At 40.0% G+C, this 23,242-nt stretch overlaps 1 protein-coding gene across 7 annotated transcripts in view; it reads right to left on the bottom strand.

Moving 5' to 3' along the window:
• MID2 (midline 2) overlaps positions 1-23,242 on the bottom strand; it is an 87,798-nt gene that overhangs the window by 48,752 nt on the left and 15,804 nt on the right. For 6 of the 7 annotated variants that reach the window (XM_019715213.2, XM_019715212.2, XM_019715209.2 and 3 more), the window contains exon 3: positions 11,633-11,728. The exons of the other annotated variant lie outside the window; for it this stretch is intronic. In XM_019715213.2, the coding sequence (XP_019570772.2) occupies positions 11,633-11,728 (96 nt within the window). The remainder of the gene's footprint in view (positions 1-11,632; positions 11,729-23,242) is intronic. 7 annotated transcript variants of the gene reach the window in all.

Here is a 23,242-nt window from a genome sequence, read left to right as displayed (position 1 = left end):
TTTGTCAATTTTGTTAATCTTTTCAAAGAACCAGCTCTTTGTCACATTTTTTTCTATTGTCTTTTTGTTCTCTATTTCATTTAGTTCTGCTCTGATTTTTGTTATTTCCTTTCTTCTGCTGACCTTGGGTTTCACTTGTTCTTCTTTTTCTAGTTCTTTAAGGTGTAACCTGAGGTTGTTTGTTTGGGATTTTGCTTGTTTCTTGAGATAGGCCTGTAATGATATAAATTTCCCTCTTAAAACTGCTTTTGCTGCATCCCAAAAATTTTGGTAGGATGTATTTTCATTGTCATTTGTTTCTATGTATCTTTTGATCTCTCCTCTAATTTCTTCTTTGACCCAGTCTTTCTTTAAAAGTATGTTGTTTAATCTCCTGCTTTGCGTTTTTTTCCTGCTTTCTTTTTGCAGTTGATATCCAATTTGAAAGCCTTGTGATCAGAGAATATGCTTGGTATGATTTCAATCTTCTTAAATTTGCTGAAGCTCATTTTATGTCCCAATATATGGTCTAACTTTGAGTATGTTCCATGTACACTAGAAAAGAATGTATAGTCTGATGTTTTAGGATGAAGTGCTCTATAAATGTCAATTATGTCCATTTCATCTAATGTGTCATTTAGGGCTGCTACTTCGTTATTTATTTTCTGTTTGGATGATCTAGCCATAGCTGTCAATGATGTATTTAAGTCCCCTAGTATAATTGTGTTTTGGTCAATTTCTCCCTTTAGTTCTGTTAGTAGTTGCTTGGTATATTTCGGTGCTCCCTGATTGGGGGCATAAATATTGATGACTGTTATGTCTTCTTGTTGTACATCCCCTTCCCCATTATGAAATGTCCATCTTTGTCTCTTGTTATCTTTTTCACCTTGAAGTCTGTTTCATCTGATATCATTATGGCTACACCTGATTTTCTCTGGGTACCATTTGCTTGGAGTGTCAATTTCCACCCTTTCTCTTTGAGTGTATGCTTGTCCTTGTAGCTGAGATGTGTCTCTTGGAGACAGCATATGGTTGGGTTAGGTTTTTGATCCAATCTGCTACTCTGCGCCTTTTTATTGGTGAGGTCCGTCCAGTTACATTTAGGGTGATTATTGATATGTGAGGATTTCCTGTCATTCTATCTTTAGTTTTCTGGTAAGGCTGTGTCTCCATTGTTTCTTTGCCTTTTTGTTGTTGTCTATTATTTCTGTGTGGTGGTATTCTATGATGTTTCCCTTTGTTTCTTCTTTTATTACAGTACATATTTCAGTTCTGGATTTTTTTGAGTGGTTTACCCTTAAGTTTATGTAAAAGAAAGTTTGATATTTAGAGTATTCCATTTTCTTCAGCACGCTTACTTTCTCCATTCCCATATTCCGGTTCAGGCCTTTACTCTCCCCCTTTTTATGTTTTGGTTGCCACAAATTGTCCCTGTTGATGGTGGTCGAATAGCCTCCTTTAGTATTTCTTGTAGTGCAGGTCATGTATTAGAAAATTCCCTCAGCTTCTGTATGTCTGGAAAGGTCTTTATTCCTCCTTCATATCTAAAGGATATCTTTGCTGGATATATTATTCTTGGCTCATGATTTCTCTCTTTCAATAGTTTGAATATTTGGTTCCACTCCCTCCTGGCTTGTAGAGTTTCTGCTGAACAATCTGATGATAATCTAATGGCTTTCCTCTGTAAGTCACCGTGTTCTTTTCCCTGGATGCCTTGAGGATTGTTTCTTTGTCTTTGATTTTAGACAGCCTCAATACAATGTGCCTTGGAGAAGGCATGTTGGGATTGAGGTAATTAGGTGTTCTATTTGCTTCTTGGATTCGAGGGTCCAGTTCTGTCCACAAGTTTGGGAAGTTCTCATTGATAATTTGTTTCAATATATTCTATGTTCCCTTCTCTCTTTCTTCTCCTTCTCGTATGCCCATTATTCTTATATTGTTCTTTCTGATGGAGTCAGAAAGGTCTTGTAGAGTTCTTTCATTTCTTTGAAGTCCCAAGTCTCTTTCTTCTTCCATCTGTGTCATTTCCAGGTTCCTACCTTCGATGTCACTGATTGTTTCCTCCATCTGGTCAACTCTACTACCCAAGCTGGTTATTTCATTCTTCATTTCTTCTATTGAGCTCTTAATCTCCAGAAATTCTATTTGGTTCTTTTTTAAAATTTGAATCTCTTTCGTAAAATGCTCACGTTGTTCTTTGATTGTGTTTCTGAGTTCATTAAACTGCCTTTTTCTGTTTTCTTGCAGCTCGTTGAGTTTTCTCAGAACTGCAATCTTGAGTGCTCTGTCATTTAAGTCACATATTTCCCTATCTTTAAGTTCGTTTTCTGGAGACTTTCACTTTCTTTCTGAGCTGCCTTGCTGCCTTGGTTATTCATGGCAATTACTGATTTATTATTTTTCTTCCTAGATATCGACAGGAGTGTCTTCTGCAACAGGTTGATAGGAAGAGGTCTTTCTTTTGTTTTCCAGTACTTGTTGGTAGAATGTTTTATTTTCTCTCCAACTGCAGCCTTTTCTTTCCTCTCTCTCTCACACGGTAGTGCTATGTTTTGTCTGCACTATTCCAGCTTCTCACACAATGGGGGGATTCCCTGGGAGACGGGCTTCTCCTCTGTTAGTAGTTCGTCTAGGTCACAGGGTGCAGTGTCCGTGTGGGTATGCGGAGAGCTTTTGAAGTTCCAAAGCTCTTCCTGCACCAGATTCAGACCCCGTATGTTTCAGCAGTTCTGTTTACTCCTGCAGGGATCCACCCAGTTAGGTGGGGACGGGGGCGGGATGAGATGTGAGAGATGGCCAGAGCAATGGTGGAGACCAGCACCACAGCCGGTCCTGCTTCCACAGCTCCCTCCCCTTTGCCGAAACTATTTGGGCTGCGAATCTGTGTCTGCGGTCCACAGTTCTCAGAACTGCAAATATTCTGTTCTTTCGATCTGACACTGCTACTGTTCCACTTCTAGCACTGGGCTGGTGAGGGCAGGGCGAGCTCTGGGAGGGTAGGGAGGGGGCGGCTAGTCTCAGTGCCTAAGGCTTCCGTTCCCTCAGCAGTGAGGACTTAAACCACCGTTTTCAGCTTTCTTCCGTCAGTCTTTTCTCCGAGGTCTCTGCCGTGAGCGTTGGGTTCAGCCATGTTATATGCTGCCCCTTCAGCCCTGTGGGCCATAAGCGGAGCCCTTGCAGTCCGAGTTCTTCCCTCTCCCGCAACTGTGGTAGTTCCGGGTGCAGCGAGCTTAGAGCACCGAGCTAGATTTGTGTCCTGCGCCGCGGGGCTCCGTCTCCGTACTTCTCCCTTCTCTCCTCCCTGCTCGTGCGATTTCCCCACCTTTAGGTGAATTCAGTAGTGGGCCTCTTAGTCTTGCCATCTGCTGTGCAGGGAGTCCTTTGTGGAGTTATTGTTGTTCGATTAATTGTAAATTCCAGGGGAGCTTTACAGAGGCTCATCTCACGCCGCCATTTTGATGATAGCCCAGAAAGGGCATTTCAATGGCTGTGTGCATGTCTCTTACAGTGGTGTTGGTTGTTTTAGTTTAGTTTTAGTGTTGTTGGTTTTTTTCTCTGTTTCGTTGTGTTTGTTTGGCCGGTTGGTGTCAAGACAGACTGGAGGCAGGCGTGGAACCGGAAACATCTGAAGGTACAGAGTAGGCTTGACAGGGCTTTAGCTTGAATTATTAGAATTCCATCAACTTTCCAAGAGCACACTGCAAATGGGGAACTTGGTCTGATTGTGAAAAGAGTGGAGCGGGCAGGAGGGTCCAGAATTAGGCAAGTGTTCTGGTCACTGAGTGAGTAACCTGGGATTTGAACACTGACAAACAAGAACCGGAAGACGAAGGTAGCAGATAGGAAGTGTGCTATATAAAATGTGCTTCATCGCACCAAAGAAAGTTGAAAAACAGAGAAAGTACATGCCTATATGGACTGATTTCACTATGAAAACATGACCACACTGGAAAGCTGAAATGTCCTACAGATGTGGGGGAGATGAGGAGGGAAAACAATACTAATCCTAACTCATTTTAGTCTCACAACCTTGCCAGGTGTCCATACCCTCCAAATGTTTCAAATGCAACATTTAATGTCCTCAAAAAATTTATTTCACAAAGTATTTTTGAAAAAGAAGTGAATGCATTAGGTGTCTGAAAAGTTATAAAGCATTTTATTCTCTAGTTATAAAAACAGGCTATGCCCACACCTCAGATTGCAATAGATTTAGGTTTTTCATCTATTTTAAGTGTCATTTGCCATATATTTAATAGGATTGAATGTAATACTCTGAATTAGTCATTTCAGTAGTGTAAATGAATAGACTGACTAGGTCACTATGCATTTATTTTCTATTTTTCATGAAAACCATTTTCTCCACTATAATTTCACACTGGTTTCAAAATAGCTATTGCATTCTCAGGAGGCACTGGTAACCCATATCCTCCTCAGGAGCTAAAAAGTCTGCTCCTCTTGTTCTTCCTTCTCTCACAGAAATACTCACGGAACATTTTGGCTAATAAACATTTTAAAATTCCACAGAACTCTCTCTTTTTAAAACCACTAGAGATGAAAGTATGAGTCCCTCCCTAAAAACTTCTGCCTTTGCTTAGCGGCAGTAATCAAGAGGAATTTGGGCAAGAGAATAGGCAAGTTTTCTTAAGTATCAACTTAAAGAATCCCTTAATATCCTTGTAGAAGAGCAATGAACTTTTCCCTACTAAATAAATTTTGTTTGAATTAGTAACTGAAAACTAGCAGTTTATTGAACATAATAACCCTTTTTAGTGTACCAACTTTGCAGACTTATCAGTGAGTTATTAAATAGGGTCATATGGCTGAGATACCATTTCCAGGAGGAGAGAATTGTAGAAACTGAGGCTTTGGAGCTGGGGAAGAGGATCCTGGGCTGGAGAGCTGGCTGGAAGCCAAGTAAGGGAAATGAAGCTTGTGTGGTCGGGTTCAGCTACCCAGTAGCAGAATAAACAACTAGAGTATTATGTCTGTGAGTCTGATTGTTCTGTACTTCAAAAGGATAATAACGACCACTCTATTTCTTCACTTTCATGATCAAACTCTTTGCAGCCTGCATTTTCTTACAACTTACTTTCTCCTTGACCTCTCTGAATCTGTCTTCCATCCTCACCTTTCCACTGAACTTTCTCTCTCAAAGGTTACTAATGATACGTTCCTGTCTGACGGCACTATGCCAATGGACTCTGTCAAACCTGCCATACCTTTAAGGTTTCTCTTCCTTTGCCATCTCAATCCTCTTTCACTTGGTTTTCCTCCTCCCTTCTTCTCTGTGTTTCTCTTTTGGTCTCCACCAGAATTCACATCCCCATCTCATACCCCTTATTCACTACAAGTCATCCTCATGGGATGGGTCAGGAACCACTGGTAATGAACAATGGACATCCCAAGTAGTGTGTACCTTGGCTTACGAAAGGAAGTGTAATGGGGTGGTTAGGGGTACAGGCTCTGGAGCTAAAGTGCCTGGATTCAAACCCCCACTCTGTCATCTAGTGGCATGACCTTAGCAAGTCACTTCAATCTCTCTGTATCTCAATGTTTTTATCTGTAACACAGGAATAATAATGGTCTTTACTTCAAAAAGTCGCTGTGAGTATTAAATGAGTGAACACATACAAATTGCTTGCCTGGAACACAGGAAATCTTCATTAAGTGTTATTTAGTCTTTTGGAAAGTAATATCTAAAATGTTGATCATTTCCACAAATGAATAATTTACTTCTGACCTTTCATTTTTTAAATGCGCACTGTCCTTTATTAATCTCATAGGAGGCTCCACAGTCTTCCCGTTTATTTTCGAAAGATCAGTTTGTTGTTGTATTCCAAGTGACACACAATTGGATTTCTCTGTCCTCGGCCTTCTTCTTATTCTACATATTCTCCACAGCTTTAAGTGGTCCTTAGATGCTGATAACTCCCAAGCCTTCGTCCGTTTCCCAGACCTCTCTCCTGATCTCCAGGTCCAGCCAGCCAGCTGCCTACTAGGCATCTCCTATCTGACTCTCTGACCGACAGCACAACAAACCTCACTTGTCTAAAAAGAACTGTCTGTATTTCCTAACCTAGTTAATTAAAGGTGACACATCCATTCAGTCACCCAAGCCAGAAACCCGTGGATCATACTACTATTCTCTCACCCCTTCACCTATTGCATCTAACTGATCACCAAGTAATAATGATTCTACCTTCTAGAAGTGTTTTGAATTTATCCCCTCCTCCCTAACCCTAGTGTCACTGCCTTAGGCTGGGCCTTGGTCTCTCCCACCTAACTGGTCCCTTTGCCTTCACTTTTGACCCTTGACCCTTGCTCCATCCTGTATACTACAGCCAGAGCAATCCTGAAATGCAGATCTTATCCAGTTATTCACCTGCTTTCTATCCTTTCATAGCTACCCTGAGTCTTCAGGATAAAGTCTGAACACCTTTGCGTGGCATACAAGGCTCTTCATTATCTAGACCCTAACTACTTCCCCACACTTACTTACCTCTTGCAACAATTCTCACATCTCACATTCTTGCTGAACCAAACTTCTTGTGACTCCCTGAACACCTATATGCTGTTTTGCTGTTTACCCTCCCTTGTTCTTGTATGTGGCCCCCTTCACTCCCTTACCTCATTTTTGTTGGCAAAATTCTACTTTTATTTCAAAATAACTCAATTTGTATATCCATTCTGCAGACTTGGGTGTTGCTTTCTCCGTGCTAGCTTGTCATCTTGCACTTACTTTCATTACAATAATTATTACTTCACATTACATTTGACATTTTACCTTTCAGATAAGTTCCTTGAGGGCAGGAACCATTTTCTATTTATTTCCATATACCCAGTGTATGCCCCGAGTGTAGGGTATCATTTTGCTCACACACTTTGCTCATTTCCACCTCCACTAATACCTCTGTTCTCTTTCTCAGCAGAGGGAACATTTCTTTTCCCTCCTTCGAAATTTGGCTAAAATGCATTTGCTCCATTAAATTTTCCCTGATTACATTTACTTCACTCTAATCACTTCTTCATTTTGGCATGTCCTCAGTGCTTGGAGAAGGCTTCTCCAATAAACGCATTTGTGCTTTAATGATTTAGAACGCATTCTTTATTTTAGCTGGACCACTCTAGAACACTTAAGGATCATCTGCTGATATCATCTATTAGCAGTGATTTTTAAAATCAATTTCTGTTACAACACGTATTTTTATGCTTGGAGAAGCAGTCAGACATCAATTCTTGCTCTTCCCAAACCAAATCCCCTTTCAGTGAGCAATAGGAGCAGAAAGGGGAGAACACCGAGCCACCTACAGTTTGGACTCTAAGAGAAAAACTTCTAAAAGCTATCGAAGTGAAGACCTAGTGGCGAGATAGAAAGCTGAAATTTCCCAATCTATGGAAAACCTTTCCCTCTCTTCCAACTTATCTCTCTTCTTTCTTCTTTCTCTTAAGGCTAAAGAACAGCGACACCCAACCCCTAAAAAAGCTTGAGAATAGCCAGAAAGAAACTGATCTGCCCACAGAGCTTCTGGGATGCACTAACTCGTTGTTCTATAGCAGTTCTGGAGGGGAGGAAAAGAGGTAGCACACAAAATATCCAGGAAAGTGCTTTAATATGCTCAGTTCCCTAAAAGTTAACAACAAGACTAAGTAAAAATGGAAGGGTTACACTACATTTATTTGTACTCCCTGTACTGCATGCTGCTTTATGAATACTCCTCTTTCTCACTAGTCACTGTGTTTTCCCTAGCTGGACTAAAAGTTCCTGGAGGCCATCAACAATACTTCTTTTGTAGCCCCGAAATCACTCACCACACTGAGGACATAGTGTTTGCTCCAGAAATGTTGACTAATTATGAAGTATTTACCTATTTTTCTTCCCCTCAATATTTTCAGGAATGCTAATTATTCACAAAACTGTGCAGTCTTGGAAGCCAAGAGGAAATAGTCATCTGTTGGTATACATTTTGCTTGGGCTATGCATTAAACAGAGATTTCCTTTGGAAATGTAAACAAAGGATGCCTGATGAGACAGGACAAAGAACTATATATAGAGATCAAGTGGACAGAGTGGCAAGGTCAAAGCATGCCTTTCCTTAACCAGATTAATGGAGTCCTGGGTCTGCCTCTACCTCCCTCCCATGCTCTCAAGCATACTACAGAAAAATTCCCAGCTGCCTATCCATTGAATTCTGAAAGCTGGGCAACATCTCCAACAGGCTGTATTACCAAAGGATTCAGTTAACAAATCTGTGGTGATCCTAATCTCTGTTTCTGTAATAATAGGAAGACTGCAGCTTTGTTTACTTTCTGAGGAGAATAGAGAACAAGGAGAAAGAACCAGGAGAGGGAGGCGGTATTTATGGCCCCTTTATGAAAAGTCAATCTGTGACAAAAACATCTGTAGACAATAAGGAAGGGGAACAGGTTTGACAGGAAAATAGCTTGTTCCAGTTTTCTCAGAAGAGCCTGAGCTGGTATCCTCCACCCCCGCCCAATGTGAAATTCCTGGTTTACACTGTGAATCTAGTCATTCCCCATAGGTAAATCTGGATTAGATAAACTGAAAAACTTTCAAATCACCCTTCATTGAGCGTCTGGCTCTCATGACAGACAGTATGCTATTATTTATTTCATTTTATAAAGTATGTGCTAGCATTTATGAAGTCTCGAGTGCCTTCTTTAACTGCATTTCTAATGCCAGGGCTTGTCCTGAAGCCTTCTGGACACACAGACTCTGTGCTGATTGAGCATAATAAGCACCCTGGACTCACCCTATCATTATGAGGAAGTTGAGCGCACATCCCTAAACTTTCAGAGGGGATGATGTCACAGAGGACAGCCATGCTCTTCCATAGGCCATCCTGTAGGGCTACTGTAAAGGACAGAATCTTAAACTGAATAGACCGTGGAGTAAACTCCCAAAACACACTCTCACCCTTGGCATGTAATGTACTATCTCACGATTCTTTTCCATTTGTTAACATTTTTGTTCCATTATCTGTATTTCCTGCACATGTGTTTTCACATCAGCGTGGATTTGGGTAACATGTAAGACTCCAAAGGGTAAATAATGTGTTCATGCTATTTTCTTTGTACCTACACTGTTTCCCCGAAAATAAGACCTAGCCGGACAATCAGGTCTAATGCATCTTTTGGAGCAAAAATTAGTATAAGACCCAGTGTTATGTTATGATGTCATGTCATGTCATGTCATGTCATATCATGTCATGTCATGTCATGTCATATAAGACCCGGTCTTTTATGATAGTAAAGTAAGACCGGATCTCATATTGATTTTTGCTCCAAAAGACGCATTAGAGCTGATTGTCTGGCTACGTCTTGTTTTGGGGGAAACACGGTAGTACAATGCCATGCACAGCTATTAGCAAAAGGTGACCTTTTATGTGCCAGAGCAGACAGTGGCCTGCACAATGGATTTAATAAGTATCCCAAAGTGAGCCTCTTAAATACCTCCTTTCCTGGTTCATGGTGGGGCTGCTCTTCTCTCCTGCTTTGCTTCCATTTAGCAGCACCAGTGTCATCTCCTGAAGGCTAAGCAGGAATACTAAATTCAGAAATGCACTGTTAAAACATCCCTGTTACTGGAGGGCAAGAATGAGTCCTCCTCCATTAACACAATGATGCATTGTTTTATGAGACTAGCTCCTTGCCACCTGAAAAGAGTATGGCCCTGAGTATAAAGGTTTGACTGGTACAATGGGCTGGGAAAGGTTGGAATAGGGCTACGCTTGGGTGAGGCTGGCCAGAGTGATAAGCTTCCCATGGGTAGGATAAGAAGTTAGAGAGGTCCTGAAGTGAACAAGTAATGAAACTAAACTGCTTACTTTGCTAATTTGACTACAACTTGCTCTATACTTAACAGTCTTTTGATGAGAATGAGGAAGGTGATGATTATAATTTCTAACCATGTTTTATTCACTATTAACTGTTACCACACCCTCAATCACACAAATTCTAACCCAAGGGATTCTGTATCTTGTCTCCTGTTTACAATACTTCCTTGTCTCTTCACCAGTGTGGGTTTCTTATACTATAATCTAACAGCATAATCAGAAGCTTTGATACAGTGGAACATAGAGGGATTCTGATTAGCTGAAAACCACTCTAAAATGCCTTCTGTTTTCTTTCTTCCCCCCTTTGGAAAGGATGAGACTGAAGAGATAAAGAAGAGAATAAAGAAGGTAACCATTCACGGAATCATGACCTGTGAAATCTGGGAGAGACATCAAAAGTCATGTAGTCAGTTCAACCACTCATTTTATAGGTAAGGACACTGAAGCTGAGAGGTTAAATGACTTACTCAAGTTTATACTAACAATTAACGGCAGAATTAAGTCTAGAACTCAGTTTTCCAACTTACATTCCAGTATTCTTTCTTTTTATTCCTTATGCTTCTTCCTAAATCCCCTACCCCAGGGCACAATCTCGCACCTGAGTTTAACCAGTACCCTACATATGTACCCTACATATAGCACCACTCTCTTCCACAAATGGAGTGTGCAGCAGTGATTAAATTGTTATGGTATGCTCATCAGACAAGTACAGCCTACTTTAAGAAATCCAACACTTTAAGAAAGCCAAAAAATCATGAGTGGTTAGTCATAAAAGAAGATTTTGTTTGGCCTTACAAACCCCCCCCCCCCACTCTCTTATATAGGAATCCTCAGGTGGGACTGAGAGATGAGATCACAATAAAACTATTTTATTGTTTAAAGTAAAATAGACTCAAACCATTACATTGATCTGTCATACAAGTGAGATTAGAACTAGACTATCAGGTTGTACATAGAATTAGAAACATTTTTATCCAACCACGGCCCATGAGAAAGGAGTCCTATAATATTTCACCTGATTCTGTTTACACTATAAGCACTACCATTGCCTCTTCAAAAAAAATCAACAGAAAACCAAATGCTACAGCTGAATTTTCATGCTCTTGAGAAAGAGAGAGAAATAACATTTTTCTATTATTGCATCCACTTAAGAAGAGGTTGACTCCTCTCGTAAGCTATGCTCTGAGATTTGATGTATGTAACAATTTTCGAAAACCTTATACTTGTGTAACACTTTATAATTCACAGACAACTTTCACATAGGTATCATTTGTTGAGGACAAGAATAAGTGGGAAAGTGGTAAGTGAGGACCTGGTAAGGTGCATGGGGATGAAGGGAGGAGAGTCTAGGAAGAGGAGGAGCAGTCCTGATAATACTGTTACAGAAACAATACTGCACTGAACGAGCCTCACCCTATGCCAAGGACCCAAATTCCCAACTTCCCTGTGGAACCCCAGCAATCTCTTTAAGGAGCTATTGTGTCCAGTTTGATGAAGGAAGAAACATACACTTCATGTCGGATTCTCATGCTGCCTGCTGTTTGGAAAGGAGAAGGGGATTGGCCCTTGGATTGTTGTCTCCCAAACCCATCACCGCTGTCTACCCCCCCCCCCTTTTTTTTAAACAACAACTATCTGCCGCTTTTCTTGGAATGAGTATCCTAAAGGAATAAGACTTCCTAGAACTACCATTCATTCCTTCATTCCAAATGGCTGAGCTACATTCTGACATAACTCAAGTGCCCCCAAAGAATTGATCCAGGTCCTCTGAAAGAATCACAAATGTTTCTTTTACATACCTCAACCTGCTGGCAGATCTGTATTAGCTTGGCCATTTGATTTTCTAGTTCACTGTTACGCTTAACCAGGTTGGTTAGGTTCATCTCCAGAGTTTGCTGCCATCGCAGAGTGTGAAGCCAGGGGGAAAAGGAAAGAGGGGGGAAAAAGAACAAACATTCAATGAGCTTGAAAACCAATAGCCTGTGGAGATCAGTCAGTCAGTTCACAAATATTTCAAAGATTCACTGAGCACTTGCTATGGGCTAAGCACTGTTCTAGGTGCCACTTAATAATGCTGTACACTTACTTGTTCCAGACTACTACTGTTAGGGAAAAGTTGACATTTATGACTTTGTAGATATAGAACTTTAATGACATTATGTTTTCAATAATACTTTCAACTTTTTAAAGTAGTTCACAGTAAATACCTCCTTTTGCCCTCACAATAACGCTGTGACATAGGGATAACTGGTACTATTCTCTCTTTTAGAGATGAGTAGTCTAAGAAAGCTATTAATTTATTGAATTATTACTACTTGCCAGACACTATGCTCTACAATTTCACATAAATCATTGAATAATCATAACAACCCATGAAGTAGGAGATGTCGGCATTGTACAGGTGAGGAAACTGAGCTTGAGAGTGGGGGGTAAGTATAATTAGTATGTGGCAAAGCTAGGACTGGAACCTTCAGTCACAGCTTTACCCTAGTATTTCATGATTTTTTTGTTGTTGTTGTTGTTGATAACCTTTCATATTTATCAGTAGGTTCCTTCAGGGAAAAAAGGTGATATTTTAAATGTGGGATTTATAAAAATCTAGCATCATATCTCACAGTTTCCCTTTCTTGGCACTAAGGAATAACCCATGGAGCTGCCCGACTTCAAAATGCAAAGCCTGGCTGTATCAGGATAGGACATCCATTGCTTACCACTGCTTACTGCGATTGAAATCCTTTTAAGTACATATTAGAAGCACTTTGCAAATATGTTTAATATAACATAGTTACAGCAGTACTCAGAACTCTTAGCATATTTTCAGTTGAGCAAGCTACTCTCTCCCATTCCTTATGTGAAGAAAATAGAATGTGATTCATTCTACAATGATAATGGGCTTCTTTTATTCCTCCCCATTCCCAAGTCTTCAGCTCTAGTGGCTGCTTCTACCTCAGGACCTGCCCCAATATCCACTCCTCTCTCACTCACCATCCCAATACCGCCCCCGCCCCCGCAAAGTCTGTTCCAAACGTAATACCCCAACTTCCTGGCCCTTATTCTGCTATCATTTCTTCCCTTGGTCGTGTTCGTTGCTTCATTGCTATCTTCATGGTTTCCATGGTTTGCAGTTGTTCAAAGTTCATGTTTTTGGCAGGGGGGATAGGGGGCCAGGAGAAGTGGGGAAAGGGAGAGGACTTATGTACTTCGCCCCTTGTCTACTAAGTAGCTGTGGCTCCTTAGTATCCTTGGCACTGTCCCATGACTCTATCCCAGAGGATGTATCCCTATGGATATATGTATTTCTAGGGTGGGCAGTCTGATCTCACTTGTTCTCAGACTGGATCATGAAAACCAGCTTAATCTTTGCTTCCCTGTTTGCCAGATCTCTCTTGGTTTCTTTGGCTTTGTTCCCATGGAAATGATTTTTCACCATTTATTCCAGTTTTCATGGCTTGGGTACAGTGTCTCCCCTGGCCTTCTTTAATTCCATGACCATCTCAACGGTGGCCTTCTCCTTAGCAAGGACAGAGAGGGAAGAAGGAAAAAAGAAAGGCGGCAATCATTGATTTGGACATGATCTCTAAGCTAAGTAGATGTTAGGGGGAAAAAATAAATGGCAGTTCAGAGAGTTAATACAACAAAATGTATTGAGCACCTACTCTGTTCAAGGTGCAGTGACTTCAGAGATAAAGAGGAAGTGAAATTAAGATGAGTCTTGACATTATCCTTTAGATTTCTTCTGGCAATAGAAGATCACCATCTTTTGTTGTTTCTCCTGACATTCTTCTCTGAAATGTCCATTTCCTTATGCTTTGTTTTGTTTTTTGCAATGGTATTTTGCACCATTTCTATGTGCCAGTTTTCAGTGAACAATTCTAAAGCTTAGCATCTCACTGTACATTGTTCTGGGTTGATTCTGGCTGTTTGCAAATATGTTTGTATGGTCACATAGAATGACAGAATTCAAGTTACTGAAATTCTGTTTGCCTTTATAAAAAAAAAAAAAAAAAAGGTGGGTCTTGAAGAATAAGTAGGATTTAACAGACAGATGGAAGGGGCAGGGTGTTCCAGGCACAAGGAATAGTATGAGCAAAAGTAAAATGGAATGAACTATAGGCCATGTTCAGAGAAGAGAAGCTGAGTTTGGCTAGAGCAGAAGGTACAAGAGAGTAGTGGGGGACAAGGCTGGAAATGGGGATCAGAGCTCTGTTATGAAGGTCTTGAATGCCTATGTGAGGAGTTTGTGCCTATTTTTTAAGCAGTGGGAACTTACTAATAGCTTTTGAGCAAGATAATGATATAATAAGGACTGCATTTATGAGCTCAACCTACCGGTAATATGTGGGGCAGCCTGAAACAGGAGAGCCTGGGACAGGGACATTGGTTAGGAAGAGGCTGCAGTATTCAAAGCAGTTGGGAATGCAGGTCTGGGCCAAGCTAAGATGATAATTGAGAGAAACGTGTTTCAAGAAAGGATTTGTCACTGTCAAATATGCAGAGAGTGCAAGAAATATGAGGGCTGGTAAAAGGCAGCTGGATTTGGTAATTAAAGGTCACTGGTGGCCTTTGAAAAAGGAGCTTCTGTAGAGTTTTGGAAGCAGATGCCAAACTGTACAGATTAAGAAATACAGTGGTGGTGATGAAGTGGCGGCTACAAGTCTGAACTCCTCTTAAAACGTCTGACCATAAGATGAGTTTGATTGAGCTGGAGTTGGAATAAAGGGTCCAACTTAAGTTCGAGAGTGAGCACTGGTAACGGATCCAGTCGGTTTGTGATTTCCTCTAGCAGAGTGGTCAAGATTCCTAGATCACTGGAAACCCCATGCATCACAGATGGCTTTACTGACATATATTAGGTAATCACAATGTAGACTGATGAACGCAGAGCAGATGTAATATTAGAAATCTGTGTTTCAAACTGTAATGTGTTTCCATTGGAACATAAGATATCATGGGGAGAATGTTTTCTAACAAATACATGCAACCTGTTGCAACACTTATCATGAAACTGATATCTTATAAATAATTCATAGTGCAGAGCAGGACTAAGATCCTTGCTGTGTGTTCCTCATTTATGGCCCCAAACTGAGACTCACACCTCCTATAAAGCCACTGAAAACAAAAATTTGGGCTAAGCACATAATTTGGGGTCCGGTTATAGATTATGGACCTTGGGTTACCATCACAGAATTATGGCAAATTGTTATTTGCTCTGTCCCCCCCACCCCCTGGCAATCTGCAGAATGCCAGCACATTTTAACAACAGACAACTAGAACTGACAAGATGACTCTAATTTCGACCTGACTTCATTAATATGAAAAATGCTTTGGAAAATAAATCTTTGGCTAATAAAAACACCATCTGTTCATGGCTTTTTGCCACTGTTTTCTTGCATTACGAGACATAATTTGAGGAAAACACTGAGCATTTACTTACTAACTTCCTACTCATTTATAAGGAATTAAAGCCTTGATTCTGGAATTGATTCTCAATAATGAACATATGCACGGGGATGCAGAGAACTGAAGCAATTATGCAGTCTATTTCGTCATCCTCCCTTCTCATACCTAACACTGACGAATCACTTCGAACTAGAAATTCTGGGCCAGTCTAGGTTTCATGGATTTGGCCAAGTAATTATCTATACTCTGGCTGAGTAAATAAAGAGTATACGCATATGTGTACATATATCTATGTGCATGCGTGTGTGTGTTTGTGTATAAAATCTGTGTTAAACTAAACATGTCTCTTTATTGTTGTGTTTTGTTTGGTTTTGAAAAATTGGTTTGTTTTGTTCTCTTGTTGTGCATTCAAGTTAATGACTGGGCCAGGCTCCCTCTGTCCAAGCCCGGTTAGTGCAGCTTTCTCAGAACAGTTGAACTGTGACAGTGAGAGAGAGCCAAAGTGGCAGGGGAGATTGGAATGGAGATATCTGCTGGGAGGAAACAGGGACAGGAGGTTGGCAGGGGGAGCAGGATGAAGCTCCCATTTCCTGCTGCAGGAGGTTACCTCTGGGTCCTCTTGTGCTTCCCTTACGTGGGGGTTAGAGAAGCCGTTGGCGCTATGAAACTATGAGACCCTCTTCACCTCACATCACTAGAGCTCTCATAAAATTGTACATATGTCTAAACAGCACAAAGTGAGTGGGAGATTTGATTTATTTGCATAATTGAGATTTTTAAAAGCTCAAGTTAGCTAAATTTGCAGTCTACACTGATGCCATTTTTATCCAAGTTCCACTTCATTTGTGTCATATAGATTTAGTCCCTTTGTATTCTTTTATACCCTTGCCAAAGAGGAAAACGTTATGCCAGCTCTGAGAAAGCCAGGCACAGACCATTCTTCTTCTAGACAGCATCCCACACAAAGAAATGGCTTCTCCAAACCTCTCAAGTAATCTCTGTTTTCTGGTTGTTGTTGTTGTTTTCTTTAGACACAGGTTATTTCAGGTAACTTTATAACTGGTTCCTTCAAGAAGCCTAGTTATACATGAAAACACCGGAAAGATTCCCATGGTGGCACTCACTCGACCATGATCTCCATTTGTCATGCTCTATGAAGGCATATGTAGTCACACAATATGAGCACGCTTACAGACACCAACCTGAAACAGCAAATCCTGAAGCCAAAAAAAGGGTGGAGTTTTCTGTCTATTCTATTCAAACATGTAGTATTGCCACCGAATCCCTGCATGCTCTCTTGCTTTCTAAAAGGTACCTACACAGGATCCCGACTGTTTTGATGTGGGAATTGAATCTTGGGGTGCAAATGGAGAAGGGAAATAAAGAAAGGCTAACCCATCCCAAACCTGGGTCTTCCCAACTGACAGAAGACAACTTCATCTTTAAAAATAACCTGAGCCAGTGACCCCATTATTATTCCTTGACATGCTCTTTTCTGACATCCTGTTGACTCACTGAAACATTCCCAGCTCTTCCAAAAGCCAGGAGCCACAATCTTAGCATACCTTTTTTTTTGGGGGGGTCACATTCTGCCTTCTTTTTTTAACTGCTTGTCTTAAAATACTTACTTTGCTTTTGCTTCAGTCTGTCACTTTGTGTCAATTACATATGGCCTTTCAACAGCAGAACACACCATCTGTTCCACAAACTGAAGCCTACACCCTTATGCCAGTTTATTCCTTCCCCAAACATTTATTTGCTGCTTTATAGATATAGGCTAATTCCCAGAATGAGACACAGGTATACTGGATGTCTGTATGAGGTCTACGCTACCTGGGGTTTGTTAGAGATAACCAGACCAGTGCTCCAGCCAGGTAAAACGGGTTGCCATTCCTTTTCTTTTCAGAAGGTTCTGAAATCATCCAGCAAAGACCCACATTCCCCCAGCCCCTTATCAGAAATGCTACACAAACCGTCCCACATTCTTTTCTTTCCCCTCTTCAGGTGCATAGCATGGTTAAATCTCTAGTTTATATGCATAAATTATTATTTGGACCTTCTAAATAAAAACCTGCACTAAAAATCTAAATCCAGTGTTTATTTTGATAATATTCAGAATAGTGAGCCAAAGCCAACCCTACTTTCCTGGAGGCCTCAATATTGTATTCCACTTGCACTATTTCTCTTCAGTCCCTGCCTCTCATACACATCCTCCTCTTGCTCTTCCTTCATGTCTAACTTCTAGACCATTCATGTGCTGCAGGGCTCAATCCTGGGTCCTCATCCAGCTCACTACTGCATGGCTCCATCTCCATGCTAAAGATACCCACATCTATTTCTCTAGTCCTGATCTTTCAGCCACCATAAAGGCCTGAATTTCAACTCCTTCTGAACACTTGCCCTTTCATTTCTAAGAGTACCCCATGCTTTTTCTCTGCCAGATATTTGAACTCTTCTGTCTTGACTAGAGCACTCCCTGTTCCTTACTGCAGCCCTTTACCCCAACTGGGAGTCCAAAAACCCAGCCAAAGTCTCTTGATATCCCTTCTATGCTCTCTCTCAACGCTCCATGCTTCTGCTGGCATTGCCCTCAGTACACTGTCTTGTAACTGTGTCCTTAATTGTATTTCTCCCCACATTAAGCTGAGAGCTCCACATGGGTTGGGACTGTGCTGTCTTTATCACTGTTACCTCAACACCTCTTCTGGTGCTTGGCACCTACTAGCTATACGGTAAATGTTTGATGAATGAATGAATGTTAAAAGACCCACCATCACATCAAACTCAAGTCTAAAAGTCAAATCATCCCACCAAAACCGCTAGCCCCTTCCTAATTTCCCCATTTGTGTCCCCAATACCACCATCATTCAAGAAATCTCCTGCTCAAAGATCATTTTTTAAATTCTTTCTCTCCATCATCTATAACCACTGTAGTCATTCGCCAAGTCCTATCAATTCTTTCTTGCCACTCTTTCTCCAGTTTTCCCTCTTCTCCAACAAATTCATTCATGATTCCGTGTCTAAACTTGATGATTTCCTTTCCCTGACCTCTTCTGTGCTTCAGAGCACCCTGTGCACACCTGTCACAGCACTTACCATGCTGAATTAGAATTTCCAATGGACAAATCTGTCTCCCTTACTTACTAAACTCAAAGCTCCTCAGGGCAAGGACTCTGCCTTATTTCCTATGTCCCCCACTCCTACCATAACGTCCTGAACATTTCAAGCGTTAAATAAACAAAATGAGCATTCATTATTTGTGAAATGAATGAATAAAGCCCCGGTCTAACTCCCTGGTGCTACAGTTGAAGTTATTGTCTGTTCTACCTTCGGGGGAGATAAAGAACACATTACTTCATTATATCAACCCTTCATGAACTCAAATGTCATTATCACATTTTCCGCTTTAAACTTCACTTCTTTGGGTTCAATAATTTTTGTTTCCTTAATCTTTCCTCACCTATATTATGTTTCTGTACTATGTTCTTTTGCCGAATAATAACAGACAGGATGTTCATCCACCCAGGAACAATCTCTGGGTCAACATTTTGTAAATTGTTCTCAGACTGATGATTTTTGGCTCCACTCAAATGTCGATGAGGAGCAAACTTGGGACAAAAGAAATAATAGAAAAACAAAAAGATAAGTGCACAGATAGTTAAAGTATTTACTTGTTAAACTTGCTCTCAAACCTAAGAAACAATAGAAAACATCTTCCAACACAGGGCCCTGTTAATACTATATGAGAACACAGCCAGAGAATCAGTATAACTACTGAAGGGAAAAGAACTGAAGTTCAAATGAGTCTTAATACATAGTTTGAGCAGACAAGGAATAAAATGCATTTTTTTTTTTACCCACATACACATGCAAAACACACACACAGATTTACGAGGTGTGATAAAAAAATACGGTGAATGTTTAATTTTTTAAAAAAGAAAATTATAGTAGAAAACACATTGTCATTAATCCCCCTCAAAATACTCCCCCTCAAAAAAAAAAATACTCCCCCTCGCTTTGAACACACTTATCCCAGCAGCCTTGCCACGTTCAGAAGCAGTTCTGGAAGTCCTCTTTTGTGAGTGTCTTTAGTTGCGCTGTCATGGCTGCTTCCACATCCTGAATTTACTCAAAACATTTACCTTTCAAGGTCATTTTGACTTTGGGGAAGAGCCAGAAGCTGCATGGTGCCAGAACCGGTGAATAAGGTGGATGAAGATACACCATAACGTTTTCATTCGACAGAAATTGCTGTACCAGAAGAGATGTGTGACACAGAGCATTGCCGTGATGATGAAGTAAAGACACTCACGAAAAAGAACTCTCAGAACTGCTTCAGAAAGTGACAAGAACGATGGGATAAATGTGTTCGAAGTGAGGGGAGTATTTTGAGGGGCATGAATGGCAAAGTGTCTTTCACTGTAATATTTTATTTAAACATTCAATGTATTTTATGATTGCACACCATATATATATATAGATAGATAGATAGATAGAAATACAGATATCTATATATCTATATATCTATAGCTATATCTATATAATCTATATATCTATATCTATAAATCTGTATAGATATATAGATATATAGATATATGCTGGGGGTGCCAAAAAATGTATACAAGTGGACACTTTGGTCAGCATTTCTCAAGCAGTAGTTCGCCATAATCAGAAGTGTCTGGACGCTGATGGTAACTACTTTGAGCACCTCCTGTAATTGCAGAAGTCAAACGTGACTTGTATTCATCTTTTGTTATTGGTATGTATTGAGTATTAACAATCTTAATACAGTTTTCCTTTCTTAAAATGTGTATACATTTTTTTTGTCACCCTGTGTATATATAAAATCACTAATACAGAGTAAATCTTAGACAATTAACAGACCACGGAGAAGCCACATCTATAAGTAAGAATGATTTTACGATCATGAGTTGAAGGCTCGTTTAGCTGAGAAAGCCCATGACAGATATTACCCCTCCCCCATACACACATATGCACCACCATACCTTAGAGAGCACATATATGGACTCAAAGGCTTTGCTCTGATTATATTTAGTTACTGTGATTTCAGTACCTAAGCGAGTAAAAGTGAGAAAAAACTTTTTCTGTTTCTTTACCTATGATAACCCACCCTGGTCTCCCCTGAAGATTTTGCTTAGCATAAGGATGCATGATCTGGCTCATTTATTAGGGAGATCCCTAGTATCAGGATAGGTTGTACTGAGGTCCTAATCCCCCTTAGGGTGTCCACAGAAAGCTTGCCTTACACTCATGGCCCTCTTATATCCAACTGAGCTACAGATATACCCACAGAAGAGTAACACAGATATTATCTCCTCCTCCACACAGTGACACACATTTATAGACAGACATAGACACACAGACACAGAGTCATTCTCAGCCACTCATCAATGCAGAAACAAACACTCTTTTATATAATGACACATACACATGTATGCAAATATACCCTCTCTCAACTCTGTCTCTCATAAAAGTATTTCTCTTTCTTTCTCTTATATTCATACTCATACTGGTTCAAAAACAGTCAAATAACCATTGGTAGGTAAGTCAAGACGGTATCTGTCTTGGCAGACAGAAGTGGGTGTCAAGTGGGTGAGTAGACTGAGAGCTGATGACGGGGAGAAGGTGGTGGCTGAGTGAGAATAGGTGGGTGGATGACAGAGTGACTGAGTAGGAAGAAGGACAAGCAATCAACTATGATAAGATTTTAGAATATCATATTTTCCAACCTTTTAATCCTCATTGTGGCTTTCCTTTGAACATTCTCCAAGTCTCATATCTTCTTCTCTTTGTCTGGCAATCTTTAGTTCTTTCTGTCACCGTCTCTTCGTGTGTGTGTGTGTGTGTGTGTGTTACTTTCCCATAACAAAAAGCTAACTCTAGTGCCAGGTAATATTTTATAACAACAAGATCCCTGATGTGTAAATGTAATTGCATTTAAGAATTATTTGTAGTAATGAATTTGTGGAAATGTAATGAGAAAAAGAAAATGTGCTTGTTTATTCTTTTCAGGAAATTCCTCTATTCCCCCAGGTTTTCATCAGCTATATTTTTGGCAGGCTGTGGGCATGGAAATGTGAAGACATCACTCTCAAAGAGAATTATAATAATCACATCTGATTTATACAGATGTCACCATACATTTAGGCAGTTAGAAAACCCAGCAATCAAAATGAACAGGCACTTAAAATTAAGAACATGCCATACTTTTGCTAACACTTTAGTTTTTAACATTATCAGTAGTTCACAGATTTTTTTCAGACTTCTAAAGTATTCATAATGGCAAGACAGATTTATATTTTATAAAATGAAAACCAAAGCAAGCTATAAATGCTGGTACACTTCCTGCAAATCCATTACAAAGATTTAATTCATTTGGATTTCTTGAGCATAGACTATGTGTGCTAGACACTAAGATGATACTGAAGAAACAAAAGACATTGTGCCTGGTCTCAAATAATTTATAGTATAGTTGGAATGTGTTGGAGTGGCCTTGTGGGGTTTCAACTGAGCACTAAAGAATAGGCCAGATTCTTAAACGGGCCAAGAGAAGAGCACAAGTGAGAGCCAAAGTTCAGAGTCAGAAAAGAGAATGGCACGTTGAGCAGACAGGTAGGAAGCTAGTCTCGGTAGATGAAGGTAGCATGTTTGAGAGTGGTAGAGAAAAGAGACAGATGGGCATCATGGGGACCACGCTGTACAGGACTTAGAATACTGAGTTCAGATCTGTCACCAATAGAAAGCCACTGAAATTGACCTTCTTATAAAGCCAGCATGTATTAATACAATAATACCAATATTTTCTAACAGGAGAAACTCACGTGACAATGAAAACTCCAAAAATGTGAAGCAGTTTTATAGAAAGGTGGCACATACCATGAACTAATTTATATACTGGGACTAGGAAGTACTGGGACTAGAGAGGTAAGGGAGAAAATAATTATTCTGAGAGGGCTTACTACTAATAACTGTCATGAACACAATTATTCTTTGAAACTGAAGAATTAATTAAACCATGGGAAGCTTTCTGAAGGACATGTAGGTAGACTAGACAACTAAATAAGGATAATAAACTATACTGAGTATCCCAAACCCTGTAATCCGTTTTGAGTACATGTTAAGAAGATAGGCTGGCTTCTGGTTATTCTGACCTTTCATCTATAACATAATGGTTTGTTCATTCCTTATTGAACAAATAAATATTAGACACCACTAATCCTAATCAGGAGTTTAGTCCAATAAGGGGAGTTATAAATGCCAACTATGAAGCTCCACAACCAAAAAGTACAAATAAATACCATATCGGTTACTGGCCAGAAAGTAAATATATATATATATATATATATATATATATATATATATATATATATATGTATATGTATATGTATATGTATATGTATATGTATATGTATATGTATATGTATATGTAATCATTTTTCCTCTTCTCCTGTAGGACCCCCATGTACCCCACAGGGCCAGGGGAGTATGCACAAGGCCATCTCCCCGACAGCTGGCTTTCTCCTTTATCCTTAGGGAAGAATCAAACAGACTAAAGGGATAATCCTAAATGCTTTTCTAAATTAAAATTAACTCAAAGTGCGTATATATGACTCTAAAAGTCAGATTTTCTCTCTGCTTACTGTGGAGAACTAATATCCTTTTCCACTTGGCACCAAACCAAAGTGACCCTCCCACACACACAAGCAGCACCTCCCTCTCCCTCCCTAAAGTCCAAGATGTTCCAGACAACATAACAAACCACACAGTTGGGAATGATTCATATGTTTCTACTCTCCATCCAAAAATGAGCAAAAAAAGTTTCCACTTAATTTATAATCAGAATTTTCTGCACATTTCCTAAAAAATTAAAGGGGAACAATTCAAAATCTGGCCTCTTTCTCCAAAAATTACCCATTAGTTACAGACTAAAGTATCTTTTGGTAAAATACTTTTGTGCTCCATCCACCCCTGGAGACGAGAGCTATAGC

This window comes from Rhinolophus sinicus, chromosome X (assembly GCF_036562045.2).
Source record: "Rhinolophus sinicus isolate RSC01 chromosome X, ASM3656204v1, whole genome shotgun sequence".
Lineage (NCBI taxonomy): Eukaryota > Metazoa > Chordata > Mammalia > Chiroptera > Rhinolophidae > Rhinolophus > Rhinolophus sinicus.
The sequence above is the reverse complement of the archived record's forward strand: the minus strand, read 5'-3'. Positions and strand labels throughout refer to the sequence as shown.